At 43.5% G+C, this 16971-nt stretch overlaps 2 protein-coding genes across 3 annotated transcripts; both read left to right on the top strand.

Annotated features, from left to right (window-relative positions):
• The first annotated feature begins 602 nt into the window (after positions 1–602).
• On the top strand, positions 603–2616 carry LOC111008326 (L-type lectin-domain containing receptor kinase IX.1-like). The gene is made up of 2 exons (XM_088119006.1): positions 603–1379; positions 1855–2616. Exons 1-2 carry the CDS (start codon positions 983–985, stop codon positions 2511–2513), a joined length of 1056 nt encoding a protein of 351 aa, XP_087975132.1. The 5' UTR covers positions 603–982; the 3' UTR covers positions 2514–2616.
• A 482-nt stretch (positions 2617–3098) lies between these two features.
• LOC111008099 (tRNA/rRNA methyltransferase (SpoU) family protein) lies at positions 3099–6679 on the top strand. Of its 2 annotated transcripts, none has more exons than XM_088117281.1 (4): positions 3099–3458; positions 4794–5079; positions 5457–5507; positions 6113–6679. In XM_088117281.1, the coding sequence occupies exons 1-4, from the start codon at positions 3214–3216 to the stop codon at positions 6509–6511; spliced, it is 981 nt and encodes a 326-aa protein (XP_087973407.1). In that variant the 5' UTR covers positions 3099–3213; the 3' UTR covers positions 6512–6679. The 2 variants fall into 2 exon arrangements, with proteins under 2 accessions (XP_087973407.1, XP_022136373.1); XM_022280681.2 differs by having other exon boundaries at positions 3101–3458; positions 4782–5079.
• The last annotated feature ends 10292 nt before the right edge of the window (positions 6680–16971 follow it).

Raw genomic sequence — 16971 nt, 5'->3', positions numbered from 1 at the left:
TAGTTGACTTAATAAAAATATGACGTGACAATTAACATACTAAAGAAAGTTTAGTGTGGATGAGAGATTAATTCTTTGTTGGTGAATCATTGACTTCTTTTGGAATGTATTTAGGTTCATTAAGAACTTGAATATAACTCAGCTGATTAAGACACTGATGTCCGACCAAAATATTGTAATTTGAATCTCCACTCGTATATGTGCTCTCTAAAAAAAAATGTTATATCCAACTAAACTATAAGCTGATGAGATTTCATTTTATTGGCAACATTTGATTCTATATTTTCGTTATTCGTTAACGTTTCAATCACAATTCACAAAGCAACATGGTTCATCGCCATGAGTGATGTGCATGTTCTTTGGGTACAAAATATGTCATCTTCATATCAAAATTCAACCTCCAAAAAGCATCCAACAGGATATTCCTTCAAGCTTCCTTTTCCAAGCCACATTGACTTCTTTCATGAATTAAACTATCTGGCTATGGTGCCTTTCAACAGTTAACCAAAAAAAAAAAAAAAAAAACAACAACACTCCCCATTCAATCTCCAATCACTCTAATATTTGTATCGCATGATAACAAAAAGTCAACCACGACACAACTATATTTAAGAATATGAATAAGAATAAAAGATTAAATGTAACGCAATCATCTTGGCAGCCGCTTTCTTCTACTACAAATCACCATCTGATCTTGTAATTCCGATCTTGTTCATCTTCTTCCACCTTTCTCCTTGTGTTCATTCCATTTCTTTTCAAATAAACAACTTCGATTCCAATTCCAACATGGCAAATGTGGAACCTCAGAATGGTTCCATTGGATTCAACAACGATCAGATGAATATGGCTGAAGGTGAAAAGGCCATTAGTAGCAGTTCTAATAGCTTGGGTGACTGTTTTTGTTATAGCCATCATTGCAATCTTCTTAATTTCCTTGGCAAGATCTGGCCGAGACAAGAATAAGAAACATCAAAATGCAGTGATGAAATTGGCATCAATTTATACTGATTTGAACAGAGAAGCTTCACCACAGCCGAGGAGATTCTCCTACGGATATCTTTCTATGGCGACAGACAACTTTTCTATGCACAGAAAATTGGGCCAAGGAGGATTTGGGGCGGTGTTTAAAGGCCATTTGCCTGGTGCTGATAAGACAGTTGCTGTGAAGAAGATTTTCAAAGGCTCAAGGCAGGGGAGGAGAGAGTACTTAAGTGAAGTGAAGATCATCAGCAAAATGAGGCACAAGAATTTGGTGCAACTTATAGGCTGGTGCCATCAGAGGGATAATAGTGAGTTTCTTCTTGTTTATGAGTTCATGCCCAATGGAAGCCTTGATTCTCATCTCTTTGGTGGCAGCCCTCCTCCCCCGTGGCCGGTGAGGTACGTTGAACCACCAATGTACTCAAAAGTATCTTTATTTGATTCACCTGAATTCTACGGTGTGAATTATTAATGTTTTTTTAGTATAACAAATATGGGCAGAGCGAGGATTTGAACCTTTAATCTTTAAAAGAAGTATGATGTCATAATCAATATCGCTAAACTATGCTCATGTTATGTCTATGAATCACTCTTGTTAATAGAAGATTAAGTAACATTATTGGAAGATTTGAATACATCATTTTTAAAAAAAAAATTCAAGGATCTTATGAGACACAACTAAGTTTAGGGACGATTAAGGACAACGGTATCCCAAATACCATTTTGCTTTTTGTTTCACCCAAAAGGTCTTATACGAATGGAGATAATTGTTCTCTTTTATATACCATGGTAGGACGTTGTTTGCATACCTTGCAGCCCCAATAAGGACTAAATTTGTAATTTAACCTTGAATCTCTTACTCACATTTCAACGGGTACAAAATATCCTTGGGACTAGCTGCTGCACTGTTATATCTGCACGAAGAACGGGAGCCCAATGTCATCCACAGAGATATCAAATCGAGCAACGTGCTCCTAGATTCTGATTTCACCTCAAAGCTTGGCGACTTCGGATTAGCGAGGCTGGCGAGGAACAACGAACACAACTCGAGAACACCTGAGTTGGCAGGAACGTTCGGGTACATGGCTCCGGAGTACATAAGCAAGGGTAGGGCGAGCAAGGAGTCAGACATATTCAGCTACGGAGTTGTTCTACTCGAGATTGTGAGCGGAAGAAAGTGTCGTGATCATTGGGAGAAGGGGCTCATAGAGTTGGTTTGGGATGCTTATGGAAGAGGAGAGCTCGTTGAAGCTTTGGATGGGAAACTGCGAGAGGGTTTAATGGAGCAGCCAAGAGAGGCTGAGCGAATGAGCTTGGTTGGGCTGTGGTGTGCTCATCCTGATGCCACTCACAGGCCATCTATCAAGAAAGTGATTAAAGTTCTTAGTTTTGAGGAGGCAGCGCCTAATTTACCACCAAAAATGCCGCTCCCAACTTTCAACTATGATGCTAATTTATCCCTTAAATTTCCTAAAATGAATGTTGTATGTCCAGAGACAAACTTTGGCCTGACTTGTAGTTTAAGTTCTTAGGAAAATGTATCGGAATTTTCTAATGTTATTTGGCAAAAACCTTCATTTGTGCATAGTATGATCACAAGCAAAATGGTTAAGGTCTTGACTCTTCATTGTTGAAGAAGTTTTACAACAATCTCAACTAATAGAATTGTGTATAGTTTTTCTTTTTTTGGTCAAAATATACGTTGTAGTCCCTAATTATTTAGACCATTTTCTCAGTTGTTTAAGAAATTTTAATTTACTTAGAAATTTTAATTTACTTTAAATTATATCATCATTGTGGGTGAGGATTAAAATTAGTGGAGGATAAATTTACCAGTTAACTTAGTAAGTTGACATAGATATTAGGTCATATTTAAGAGAGATGGTTCTAATTTTCTTTTTTTTGATCCAAGAGATGTCATTTCTAATTCCTCTTCTAAATTTTCTAGAATTCTGTTTCAATTTGAACTTTTCCCCTCTCTAGTTTTAACCTCAATTTTATAAAGTTGATACGTAAAGAATTCAATTTTAAATTTTGGAATTAAATTAAAAAATATCTCATTATTAGAGATTGAAACATATATACATATAGCCCAACAAAGAATTATGTTTAGGTTTTTCTTTATTATTTTTTTTAGTTGCCTTGAGAAGTTCTTAGTTCTTATCTTACATGGCTTTTTCTGGAAAAAGAAAGAGGAAATAATTGGGTTGTGGAGTGGAGGGAAATAGAAGAATGCAGTGCTCCTGCATTTTCTGGTCCACAAATCTGAAACTGGGACCTTCAATTTCCAAGTCGAAGGTATCAATCGCCGGAGCAGAGACCATCGACATTGCCGGAAGAATTTCATTACCTTCTCATGTGAAGGCCATCACCAGCACCTCCAACCCCTTCGTTAAGCACTGTGTAAAACTCCGCTTCAGTTCTTCTTATCGCCACTTCCATGGCTCCGTCCTCGTCGTCGGCGCTACTCCAATCAGGTCGCCTTTTATTCCCCAACTTTTCCGAGTTCTGTTCATAATTGAAAATTCAAATTCGTCTATGCACGCATGGTTTTACTTTTTAAATTCTTTTCATCGATAAATTTCATTAGCTCTCGAGAAAGCAAAACCCTTTAACTCTTTTGCAAATCTATCATATGCTTTAAACAATTCTCTTACATAGTTTATTAGTATTTCGTCTTTTAATTGGAATCTTACCTAGGGTTCGCGTGCACAGTTTTAACGTGGATAATGTTATGTGGATGTTGTGCTGTTGGTCCTAGTTAAAGACTGAACATTGTTTTATGAATTTCCCCTGAAATATTGGTTTCATGTGTAAGCAACCAAAAGTAGTGTACACATTCATTTATAATTGCTCCATCTTCTTTGTGTGCAGTGTTTAATGTTTTTGGAGAATTAAGGTATTGGAATCAAGTCCAAAGTAATAGCAATCATGTGACGGAAAATTATGGAAGCAGCCTTAAGCATTCATGAGTTTTTATTTGATTGTCACTGTTCTGTGATGGAACTATGACTTAGTTTCTGTTTTTGAACTTTGGAAACTCGATATTGATTGGCAAAATAATAAATTGTTAAAGAGTTATGTAGAATTGGTGCTTTCCTGCAACAATATCAGCATAAATTCTTTCTTGTGAAGTCATATTTTGTTGTTATGATTATTTCGTTCAGTCTACAGATACCTCTGTCCATTATTTGCAAGACAGACTATTATATTCCTCTCTTATGTGGATTCCTTGCACATATTGTAGTTCATTTCTAGTTGGAATTGTTGAAAGTTATTGCGAACTTTGATATATGTTTTTCAAAATCTACTCCGATCATTTCAATGCAATATTTTTGGGGCATAAAGGATTTTATCTGATGGTCTTCCCACGAGAAAATTTGCTATCGAGCATTTTTCCATGGGTTTGGCCCTCCCAGTCCCCTTTGGATCTTAGAAGTTCTGTCTTGTATTAGTTCATGTTTCTGAATTGGACATTATTTGTGATAAAATGTTTTGCTGGCTTTGTTAAATATGTTATGGTATATTTTATCTTTTTATAATATTTTTCACTCCTCTCATTCCTGGGCTCAAATATTCATTTGATTCACAAAACCCAACATGGGAACTATATTAATATTAATTGGGAAGGAAATGATATTTTAGGAATTCAAATACAAGATCTCTTGTTTTGATATCATGTTAAATCACCACTATACTCGAAAGCTTACTAATAGGTTTTGTTATATTCCATTTTTTTAATAATTTTCTTTAACAGATTTCATTTGGTTTATATGCACTTACATTGAAGTCTTTCACAGGGAAATTTGCAGGTTTCAGGAGACTCTGCATGGAACAACTAGTACATTGGAGTGCCTACTTCTCCTAGATGAAGTTGATGTTCCTGAAGGACTAGTTGATGTATCTGTTCGTATTGTGCGGGTGAGCCCAACTGTGATGAAAAAGCTTTCTGGCATGCAATCAACAGAATCTATTGATGCAATTGCGCTAATGAGAATACCTGCCAGTTTTTCTAGTGTATATCACAATGAAAAAGAAGCAAATTTTAGAAGATGGTTTCCATCTCTACATCGAATACTAGTCCTTGAGGGAATCCAGGTAATTCTTTAATTTGGAGTTGAACAAAGTCTTGTAATTTAGCGCATCTAATTGTCCTGCCGAAGTGCTTACAAAATAGTTATCATTTGGCCCCATTCATTCTATCATTACTGCTAAGATGGCTTTTCTACCTCAAGTTGAGCTATCTCTCAATGCCATTGTGTGTGGGTGACCCTGTGCCCATTGACATGGTTATAGTCTTTCTTAATTCACTTTTAAAGGGCAAATGAGCCACGGTTCTCTTAATCTATCTTAAGTCCTTTGATGATAACCTTTATGCTTAGTGTTTGATGTTTATGAGGTTATTACCGAGCTTTGCTGATATATATATCCATCTGTTAACATGAAATTTACTAGCTCATCTTAGTTTATTGCAGGACCCAGGCAATCTTGGTACATTAATCAGGTCTGCTTTGGCCTTCAAATGGGTAAGAATAAATTCCACAGACTCCCATTACCTTCATTCTTTGACTGTTTTTTCCATTCAATATCCTTTTCACGCTCTGTGGGTATGGGGTGAATATCACATAGTGCACTTATTGGTATGACATACCATGTTTGAAATGGTTTAATGGTTTTTCTGGAAAAATATTGTACCGATTCAGATCTTCGCAACAGTTCAGATCTTGACCTTCGTAGTTTGAAATTGCATATAGGATTAGATATGACATACCACCATGTTTAAGAATGTGATCTTTTTCAAACTAAGATGAATCGTTGCTTGTGCGCTTGCTCAAGTAGTATATGCCTCATATTCTTTTTATGCATCTCCTCATATTCTTTTTTTTATGCATCTTCTCTCTTTAGTGGTAACTTGTTTGGAGAAAAACTTGACCGCCTCTAAGCTTGCCTTGACGTCTTCTAAAATTTGTTTTAAAAAAACTGTTTGACAAATAATATCTTAGCAATTGTTTCGAATTTTTCTTCTAAATCTCTTTTACTTTAATGTAGAAGATAAATTGAAAAACGTTTAGAATTGCATTTTCTTACAAGCTTTTACATTCTCTTGTATGTATTTGGTTATGTCAAACAGAATGGTGTTTTTCTACTTCCTGGGTGTTGTGATCCATTCAACGAGAAGGCACTCCGAGCCTCACGAGGAGCATCTTTTCAGCTTCCAATAGTCTCTGGCACTTGGAATCATCTTGAGGCTCTAAAAAATGAATTCCAAATGAAAATGTTGGCTGGACATCCCGAAAGTAATGAACCGAAGCCCGTATCGTTCCTTTCGCAACAGTTTGCAAATTCTTTGAAAGATTTTCCATTGTGCTTGGTTTTGGGTTGTGAAGGGAGTGGTCTGTCTGAGAAATCTTGGCAAGTTTGTGAGCTTTTGAGCATTCCAATGGCGGGTGGTTTCGAGTCCCTCAACGTCTCCGTTGCAGGTGGAATTTTCTTGTACATGCTACAGAACGAAAACCATACACATATTTGATGCTTTTCTTATTTGATTACATTTTTAGAATGTGTTGTTCTTGCACGAATTTTGAATTCCAAGCCCTCATTTGACCCTAAATGTTGTACAGTAGGCACAGTTCAGTCACTAATCCTCTTCTGCATCTCTGGATTACATTATATACTGTCAACTAAATTTTTTAGGTAACATTATTGACCAGCAATACTTCCCCTCTTGCCTTAGCCGTGTAAAAAATTATTCAATATAGCCGCCACACTGTTGTTGAGATTGTGTTTGTTTCCCTCAACTCTTGAACGAATAGTCAAATTATAGTTTTTAGTTTCTCGCTACTACGTGCATTTGGCGGTTAGTTTTTAGTTTCTCGCTACTACATGCATTCAACAGTATAAAACCGTTTGTCACATTCTAGTATCTTCTAATGATTTCTCACTAACTAAAGTTAGGAGGATTAGAATGAAAGAGTCCTTTTACATGTTTTTACGTAAATAAATATGTATTTTTAAAAATCGTAGAAATTTTGGAATTTTATGAAAAGTCATAACACATTGTGGAAAATCACACTTATGTTATATTTTTAAAATAATAAATTTATGTTATAGATGGAATCTGGCTTACCTAAAGAATCCAATATGATGTATATTAGATTTTAACGGTTTAAAATAGTCGTTAACAAGATTAAAAATCCTTACAAAACCAATTGATATGGTGTTGGAGGGCAACAAACTCAAAGGAACATTCCATTCAAAAATAACAAAGGTTTACAATCACAACTTGAAAAACTTAGATCAACCAATTTTCAAGTCAAATTGATGGGAGCTCAATTAATATCAATGCCACCCACATTCCAAACAAAGTGAGTCCCTTAAGCTATAAATTATTTAAAGGATAGACAAAGTTTTGCACGGTGACATTTTTTATGTATATACCATTTTTTATTCCAAAATTTAGGGAAGCAAATTAGATGAAAACTATATAAAAAAAATTAATTATTATATATACTTTTTCTGAATGGTGACAAATTGAGAGAACGCCAGATACCCCTTATTTTCCTTATTATCTTGCTCTCATTTATAACCATATTAAATGTTGTTCACACAATTTAATTGTTGTCTATCCTTAAACTACTCCGATAGAGAAGTGACAATAGTATTGACAATTAAAATTCAAAAAACTGTATATAATATAGTATTGACAAGTCAACATTGACATGGTAAGTAACCTGTTGAATTTATTTTTGCAATTACTATTTTGAATGAGTAAAACAAATGAATAATTCTATGCATTAGGTCTTAGCACATTTGGAATGAAATTTTCAAACTAAATGAACTTTCTACACTCTAAACTCTCCTTATCTAATTGAAGTAATTGCCAAACGTCTAACTCTTCCTTTGTTTTGTTTTATTTTTCTTTTCTTGGTCTGAGTACAATCGATAGAGGTGAGGATTAGAACTCACAGCCCTTTAGTCAAAGATAGATATTTTAACTAATTGAACTATGCTCGAATTGACACGTCTATCTCTATTGTTGTAAGGGATATTTGAGAAATCATTTGTAAAATACTTTTGATTTAAATATTTTACCAAAAAGCACTAAAACAAGTAGAACTAAATATCAAAATATTTTGTTACCGAAGCACATCTTATAAAAGATATTATAAGTAAAGCAAGCGTCGAAAGCACTTATTTAAAAAGGAAAAAAAAATCCTCACACATCCTAGATTCATAAGAGATCATGAATGTTTAAGAAACAAGCACGTAAGGGCATATTTCGTTCCTCATTTTTAAGAAATATTTTCAAAATTTTGTAGAAATTTTATAAATAATAAAATCAAATTTCCTGTTTCTGCTCACGTTCATGTTTCCAAATTTTTCAAAACATAATTATTTATATCAATCAAGAGAAATTATGATGAAATACTGATCAAACTAAAATTAAAATCATATATTAAAAAAACTAACAAAACAACTATATCCTAAAAATGATCATGCATATGCGGCCGCCGCCGGCCATAAAGTGGCAATCTTTGTCTACAAAGCAAACATATGGCGCCTTGCCTTTTAACGAACAAACCAACATTTTCTTTTTAATTTTTTAATTTTCTGTTTAATTTGGTCATCACTTTTTGGCTAAATCCAACAACAAGGCATCATATAATAAAAACAATTACTACAAACCAACTTCCCTATTTCTTTTAAAAAGTAATCAATATTTTTTGGTGGAGTTGTTGCAGCAACTTTCCAAGAAAATGTCAAGGAATACACAACAATTTTATATAGGTAAAATATAATGGGATCAAAAAGATTATATAATTCAGAGAATCTCAAGTTTTACACCAACTCTATAGTTAAAATAATAATCAGTCTACCAATTTGATTATCAACTCTTTTTGGCATAAAAGTCAAAACTAACTAAAACTACAATATATTTAAAAATATACCAAATGCAAAAATTATCCAATAATGAGAGAAAATGTTACCATTGTAATACCTCAAACTTTCAATTTTGTTGAGATTTTATTTTTATTTAGTACAATAAATGTAAGATTAGGGATTGAACATCCAACTTCAAACGAAGCAGGAAGATGTCTTAATCGTTGAGCTCGTTGCAACTAAGCTATATTATTACAACTTCATTAATAGCCTATTGAAAAATGTACAAGTAGTCATTACACACTTGCCATTAAACTTTGAACTGTATGGATTGGTACCCAAAAATTTTAATCTCAAAAGATTTTTTAAAAGAACCCCATGATATCTCTGAGAAGATTATTTTAGATTGTGTGACCACATCAAATTGCAAAGTTTTCTCGTTTAAGATGAGTTTACTATTATTTGCACGAATTTATTAATAAAGACGGTTTATGCAGGGATATGCACAACAGTGTGTTCCTGATTGTAGCTCGAACTCGGCCTCCGGACCGACCTGAACACTTGGGCGGACCTGCACAAAAAGGTGAGCACTCCGACGATCAAGTCAGTATAGGTCGGATTCCAAGTTTAGTTCGAGGCCAGAAATCGTCGTACCTGATCGGGGAGTGAGGTCCTCTACTTATGGGTGGTGGTCCCGCTAATCTTGCGACGGTTACATTCGGTAATCCCGGGACCGTCGGTTACACCCGGTAATCTCGGGACCGACGGTTACGCCCGATAATCACGCCGCATACAGTTGCTCACATCGGCCCTTACCGAGCTCCCCGGTAGGTCAGACCTGGGCCAGGTTCACCTCGGCCCTCATATTTAGCACTTGTCGGTGTTAGTGGCGGCCATCTCGGCTATCCGAGCTGGGCATGACTCATGAGCCATCTTGGAGCACCAATAGGGGTCCTCCACGTGTCCAGGGTATTCCCTTCCCCAAACATTGGCCCCTTCTCTGTCTGGTCCGATCTCGACCTGGCAGAGAAGTTCATTCGACTTGCTTTGGACACGTGGCGACTTCCTATTCGTGGGAAAATACAACCGTCGCGGAAGATTTATCGTCGGAATATTCAAATATTCCGACGCTTCGGATCTCAGAGAGGATCCTAGTCGCTCGTTGATTACACGTGTACGGTGGGGAAATTCTCCCGACGGGCTATAAATGCCCCCAATCCTTCAGATCATACCTTACGTTCCCTGAATTCTTGGAGTTCGATCTGAAGGCAGCTCGAACCCTTGGTAGGTCGGTCTCTTCCCTCTCTCTTTCGAACGTAGTTGCCATGTCGTCCTCTATTAGCAGCAACCTAGGATCCGATTTAGCTCGTAGGTTAGAGTCCGAGCTCGAGGAGATAGAAAACTTTAGAATATCCAATGACGGGGAGGATAGTGACGCCTCCACTTCAGGTCAGGGTTTGGAATACCCTTCTAGGATACCTGAGCATTACCTCAGATCCCTTCGTAGGGGGTTCGCTATCCCTGAGAACATCCTCCTCAGGCTTGCAGAGGAGGGGGAGAGAGCTGACAATCCTCCAGAGGGATGGGTCACTCTCTACTTCAAAATGTTTGAGTACGGCCTCAGACTTCCTCTTCACCCTTTTGTCCAAGAATTTCTCTTCCAGACTGGGTTGGCTCCGGCTCAAGTGGCCCCCAATGGGTGGGGTGTCATTTTCGCTTTGGCCATCCTTTTTTGGCTACGAGCTCGGGATAGTGAGGAGGCCGAGCTGTTGAACGTAGACCAGCTCCTCGCGTGCTTCGAAGCGAAAAGGATAGCTAAGAAGCCCGGTCGGTTCTATATGTGCGCAAGGAAAGGCGCAGGCGGTATAGTTAAGGGGCCGACCTCCATCAAGGGATGGGTGAGGAAGTGGTTCTACGCTTCCGGGGAATGGCTCGCAAAGGACGAGTCAGGTCGTTCCTTCTTTGACGTCCCCACTAGGTTTGGGAACCTAGGTACGGAGTAGTTCTTGCTTTTCGTAATTTTCTCTTCTGTCATTCAGGTCTAACTCGGATTTTGTCCTCGTGCAGTTTCAATCCGACCAGTCCCCAAGCTTACGCAAGCCTCCTTCGATACGCTGAAATACTACAAGGAGCGCTTTCCGAGGGGTAGGAAGGTCGGAACCCTGGTGACCGACGAACTGCTGCTGGAGTCCGGGCTGCTAGATTACAACCCTGCAGTTCGTCCCATTGAATCCTCAAGGCCGAACTCTGAACTTGGTATGCCGAGCTTGCCTCCCCCCTTTTTTCCTCTAACCTTGTGTTGACCCCTGTTTTTATTTCGCAGCCATGGTTTGCGGATTTGCAAGCGGCGTGAAGCGCAAGTCCAAGGGCCGAGCCCATGCTCTTGAGGCCGCCCAGAGTTCGAAACCTGCCACCCCTGCCGTGGCAGGGCCTGCCTCGGAAGATCCAGCCCCGGTGATCGAGCTGGAGTCTTTTGGGGGTCCCTCGAGGGAGAAGCGCCCCAGGGATCAGACCGAGGCGGTGGACGCCCAGACCGAGGCTGTGGACGCCCCGCCTTTGGGCGAGGAGGTGAGGGAGGAAGCCCCTCTGAAGCGAAGAAAGAAGAAGAAGAAGGCGATCTCCCCCTCGGAGGTCGGAGCTTGCAGGGTCTTGCCTGCAAGTTTCGCAGATCGGGTGGACGATCCTGCGGCCAGGATGGGCGGGACGTCCGACGTGACGGCACGGTTCAGAGTTGAGCCGTCAAGTTCCGGGGTGAGGGACCAGGTGTCCCGCATCTCAGCTGCAAGTTTGGACCGCTGCCTAAGGAGGGCGTCCAAATTTGTGAGCGACCCTGGGTCCGTTCTGCAGAGGACCATCGACTACGCCGCCGAGGTAAGACTAGTGCCCCATTTTTGCTTGATTTCGCCCAACAGGTAGTTCGATCTAACTTTTTCCTTGTACCATTTCTCAGGCGTTCGTTGCTTCAATTCAATCGGCTCTGGCTGTCAAGGCCGAGCTGGATGGGAGGGAAGTTCTGGCAGCGAGGGAGAAAGAGGAGTTCTCCGCTGCCTTGGAGGCTGCTTCCTCCACCATGAAGGATGAGCTGCTGAAGGCTCACTCTGAGGTGGAGACTTTGAAGGCCGAGGTGGAGTCCCAGGCCGAGCTGCTGAAGAAGGAAGAAGACAGGCGCAAGGCCCAACTCCGAGCTGCCCACGCTATCACCAGGGGCTTGGAGAGGGAGAAGTTCCAGCTCCTGAAGGAGAAGGACGACATGCTCCAGGTGCTTGAAGCGAAGGATAAGGAGCTGGAGCATGCGACTGCCGAGCTGGAGACGGCGAAGGAGCGCCTCAGCAATGGAGTCCTATTGGAGGAATCGTTTAGGCAACATCCTGACTTCGATGGATTTGCCAAGGACTTTTCTGACGCAGGCTTCAAGTTCCTCATGAAGGGCATTGCTTCCGACATGCCCGACCTTCAGATCGATCTCAGCGGTCTGAAAAGGAGGTATGCCGAGAAGTGGGCGTCTGGGCCTGGCGGCACCCTGGCCCCCAAGCGTTGGTGGATCAGTATGTCAGAGATCTGGACTCTGACCTTGCCCAAATACTTCTCCATTCGGGTGTCTTTGGCTTGGTACTCGTCCTTGATCTAGCTCACAACCAGCTGGGAGTCACTGAAGACCTTAACACAAGAGGCCCCCAATGCTCGAGCGATTCGCAGGCCGGCAATAAATGCTTCATACTCAGCCTCGTTGTTAGAAGTCCGGAAGCCGAACCGCAAGGCATACTCAAATCGCTCGCCCCCTGGTCCGAGCAAGAGGACCTCGGCTCCGCACCCCTTCTCATTGGAGGATCCGTCGACATAGACTGTCCAAGGTAGGTCGGACTCGTTCAGCTCGGAAGGTGGTGTGAGCTCGGCTATGAAATCTGCCGCTGCTTGTCCTTTCAACGCAGTTCTGGGTTCGAACTGGATGTCGTACTCACTTAGCTCTATTGCCCACTTCATTAGGCGTCCAGAAGCTTCCGGCTTATGGAAGATGCTTTTTAGGGGCAAGTTAGTGAGTACCACCACCCTATGGGCTTGGAAGTATGGTCTAAGTCGTCGGGCCAAGGTGACCAAAGCGAGAGCCAACTTCTCCAACTGAGGGTATCTAGTCTCGGCTTCGGTCATAGCCTTGCTTGTGTAGTAGACCGGGTTTTGCCGCGCTTCCTCTTGCCTGATTAGGGCCGAGCTGACGGCACTGTCAGACACTGCTAAGTACAATTGGAGCTTGTCCCCCGGCATGGGCTTGGCGAGCAAAGGTGCCGAACAGAGATAGCTCTTCAATTGCTGAAACGCTTGCTCGCACTTCGCTGTCCATTCAAACGGCCCTTTCTTTCGTAGGACTTTGAAGAAAGGAAGGCACTTATCTGTCGACCTTGAAACAAACCGGTTCAGGGCCGCAATCCTGCCATTGGGGCACTGAAGCTGCTTCAGCGTTTTAGGTGCCTCCATCTCGATCACGGCTTTAATCTTTTCGGGGTTGGCCTCGATTCCCCGGATGTGCACCATGAAGCCAAGGAATTTTCCCGAAGAGACTCCAAAGGCACATTTAGCCGGGTTGAGCTTCATTTGATATGTCCTCAAGACCTCGAAGGCTTCGGCCAGGTCGGAGAGATGCGACTCAGACTGCTTGCTCTTGACAAGCATGTCGTCCACATACACTTCCATATTCCGGCCGATCTGCTTGGCGAACATTTTGTTCACCATTCTCTGGTAGGTCGCTCCTGCGTTCTTTAACCCGAAGGGCATGACCTTGTAGCAGTACAGACCTTGGTCCGTTATGAAAGCGGTAGGCGTCCATGAAGGTGAGCAGTTCGTGCCCGGCTGTGGCGTCTACGAGCTGATCAATCCTCGGCAGTGGGAAGCAATCTTTCGGGCATGCCTTATTTAAGTTCGTAAAATCTACGCACATTCTCCACTTGCCGTTAGATTTTTTAACTAATACAACATTGGAGAGCCACTCGGGATACGAAATTTCTCTTATGTATTCAGCTTTCAAAAGTTTGTTAACTTCCTCAACAATTACATCACTCCTCTCCTTGTTTATAGGTCTTCTCTTTTGTTTCACAGGTCGGAATGATGGATCTATGCTGAGGCGATGCGTCATAATTCGAGGGTCAATGCCAGGCATGTCCTCATGGGACCACGCGAAGACGTCCGAGTTGGATCTGAGGAAGTGGATTAGCTTCTCTCTGTCGGTGGCTCCCAGCTTGGTTCCTATGCTTACCTGCTTCTCGGGACTAAGCAGAGGAACAAGCTCGAGCTCCTCAGTGGGTGCGGCAAACTCCTTCCTCGGCAGGTCGACCTCGAACTCGAGCGTCCCATCCCTACCGGCGAGAGTTTCGAGGGCGCAGACCGACGAGCCTTTGAGTGCGGAGGCATAACACTCCCTCGAAGCGGTCTGTTTTCCTCGGACCGTGCCCACGCCATTGGGGGTGGGATACTTCAAAACTTGATGAAGTGTTGAAGGAATGGCCCGAAATGAGTGGATGATGGGTCTCCCAAAGATGGCGTTATAGGCCGATCTACCGTCAACTACCACGAACTCGGCCATTTGAGTGACCCGAGTTTGGTCCTGCCCCAGCGTGACCGGCAAGTCGATGCAACCCTCTGGGATGACCGATTCTCCAGAGAACCCAACCAGCGGCGTCGGAATTCTCTTCAATTGCGACCTCATCCAGCCCAAGGCGAGGTAGGTCGGTAAGGACAGGATGTTAGCGGATGCGCCCCCGTCTACCAGCACTCTCCTGACCACCACATGATCAATCAAAGGAGCAATCACAAGTGCATCATTGTGGGGCAGGTGGACCTCCTCCAAGTCTGCACCGTCGAAGGTGATTGGGCAGGTCGGCCCCTGCTCCCTGATGATGCACACCTCGCGCCTGGCTGCACGGGCTAACTCCTTTCTTTTATGTTCGGACTGACCCCCGCTTGGCCCTCCAAAAATGGTATTGATAACCGCAGGTCGGTCGGTGCGCCGGGGTGGCGTCCTTGAACGCTTTCGCTCTTCCTTTTTCTCTGTCCTGGGCTTTCCCACAAACTTCTTGAAGTAGCCGTCTTGAATTAGATCCTCAATTTGGCGCTTCAATTCCCAGCAGTCCGACGTGTTGTGGTCGTGCTCCCGATGGAAGCGGCAATACTTGTCCTTGCTGCGCCTCTCCGGGGCTCCCCGAAGTTTCTCAGGACGCTTGAGTAGTTTTTCCATTCCAGACTCCTCGATGTTCGTTAGGATCTCGGAAATTGGAATCGTGGTCGGGGTGAAGCGCTCGTAAGGTCGGCCCCTGGTAGGTCCGCTCTCCGCCCTTCGATACTCAGCTCGGCCGCTGGAAAAGGATCCCTTGTCCTTGGACTTGGGATCTGCCCTTTCATCTTTTCCACTTCTGCCCCGGCCGATCTTTCGTTCAGGTCGGCCGGTTTTGGTTCGGAGGAGCTCCTGTCCATCGATGACTTTTTTCGCCTTCTGGAACACCTCGGCGAAAGTGGCCGGGGCCTCGTCTCCAAGTTTCACTGTGAGGGCTTCGTCGGCTAGACCGGTGAGGAAATAGCACATGGCCGAGTCATCGGAGCAGTGTGCAACCTTCAACTACTCCTCCTGGAATCTGGTGACATACTCCCGCAGCGTCTCACCCTCCTTCTGCCTGATGGTGGCGAGATGGGTCGCTGTCTTTTTGGCATAGTGCCGAGAAGAGAACTGGGCGAGGAACTCCCTTCTCAGCTGAGAGTAGGTCGAGATCGACCTGGCTGGCAGTCTCCGGTACCACAATCGCGCGCTGCCAGTAAGCGCGATCTAAAAGGCACGGCATTTGATTGCGTCTGATGCCGCTTGGAAGTCCATGAGCCCTTCAAAGACCTCAACATAGTCCTTGGGGTCCTTCGTCCCATCATAAGGCTTCACGGTAGGAGCTTTGAACTTCGGAGGGATTGGTGCTTCCAAAACGTCCGAGGTGAAAGGCGATTCTCCCAAGTCGCCATCGTTCAGAGAATCGTCTTTCTGCTCACATTTGGCCTTTAAGGCCTCCACCTGAGCATCGAGCTCCCCCCTCAGCTGGTCGAACTCCTCCCTAGTGATTATCCCTACGGGATTGTGAGAGGATTCAGCCTGCTGGTTGGAGCTCCTGTGGGAGCGGTATGGTGACTGCCCTTTTCGGAGAGACGAGCCTCTCTTTCTGTTGAGATGCTCACGGAGGTCTCCCCTCTGGCGAGTGTACCCCTCGCTCTCGTTGTCTTCGGGACGTTCGTCCTCGGCTGGGCCGAGGTGGGAACCCCTTTGCTCGTGTACGTCCATGCGCGTCACTCGATTTTCAGATCGGGACCCTGCGCCTGCAGCTAGCACCATTTCGTTATACATTGCCTCCATGGAGCGCATTTGTGTGCGCATTGCCTCCATCTCTCTCTTGAGCGCATCAAAGTTCTCGCTTGTTGGAGCCGGAGCTGGATCCCGGGTGCCCTTCTTAGAGGTCCCACCTCGGCCACGGGTGGCCTTGGACGTCCTTGGGTGCGCAGGCGGTAGGGCAGGCGCGGTGATCCGTGCCGACCTACGGAGGGGTTCCGTCGCTAGGCCGTCGTGACCTTGCCCCTCTACCACTGCCGCTCCGACCTCCCTCTGGTGGGCATCGCTGGCAGCTTGAGTCCTTCGATCTGTCGTATTGGTCGAATTCGCTGGTTGAACCATGTTCGCTCGCGTGTTGGTTTAAAGGAATTGGGATGACTTAGATTGTCGCTCCCCACAGACGACGCCAAATGTTTATGCAGGGATATGCACAACAGTGTGTTCTTGATTGTAGCTCGAACTCGGCCTCCGGACTGACCTGAACACTTGGGCGGACCTGCACAAAAATGTGAGCACTCCGACGATCAAGTCAGTATAGGTCGGATTCCAAGTTTAGTTCGAGGCCAGAAATCGTCGTACCTGATCGGGGAGTGAGGTCCTCTACTTATGGGTGGTGGTCCCGCTAATCTTGCGACGGTTACATTCGGTAATCTCGGGACCGTCGGTTACACCCGGTAATCTCGGGACCGACGGTTACGCCCGATAATCACGCCGTAGACAGTTGCTCACATCGGCCCCTACCGAGCTCCCCGGTAGGTCAG

Source organism: Momordica charantia, assembly GCF_013281855.1.
Source record: "Momordica charantia cultivar OHB3-1 chromosome 10 unlocalized genomic scaffold, Mcharantia_2.0 BLBB01000010.1, whole genome shotgun sequence".
In the NCBI taxonomy this organism is placed as follows: domain Eukaryota; kingdom Viridiplantae; phylum Streptophyta; class Magnoliopsida; order Cucurbitales; family Cucurbitaceae; genus Momordica; species Momordica charantia.
Note: the sequence above shows the minus strand (reverse complement) of the source record. Positions and strands in the feature narration are given on the sequence as shown.

Coding starts and splice junctions, on each gene's coding strand:
- LOC111008099 (XM_022280681.2), top strand. CDS start 3,214: ATGCAGTGCTCCTGCATTTTCTGGTCCACAAATCTGAAACTGGGACCT. Junction 3,459..4,781: donor GTCGGCGCTACTCCAATCAG/GTCGCCTTTTAT, acceptor AGTCTTTCACAG/GGAAATTTGCAGGTTTCAGG. Junction 5,508..6,112: donor CTGCTTTGGCCTTCAAATGG/GTAAGAATAAAT, acceptor TATGTCAAACAG/AATGGTGTTTTTCTACTTCC.
- LOC111008326 (XM_088119006.1), top strand. CDS start 983: ATGAAATTGGCATCAATTTATACTGATTTGAACAGAGAAGCTTCACCA. Junction 1,380..1,854: donor TCCTCCCCCGTGGCCGGTGA/GGTACGTTGAAC, acceptor CACATTTCAACG/GGTACAAAATATCCTTGGGA.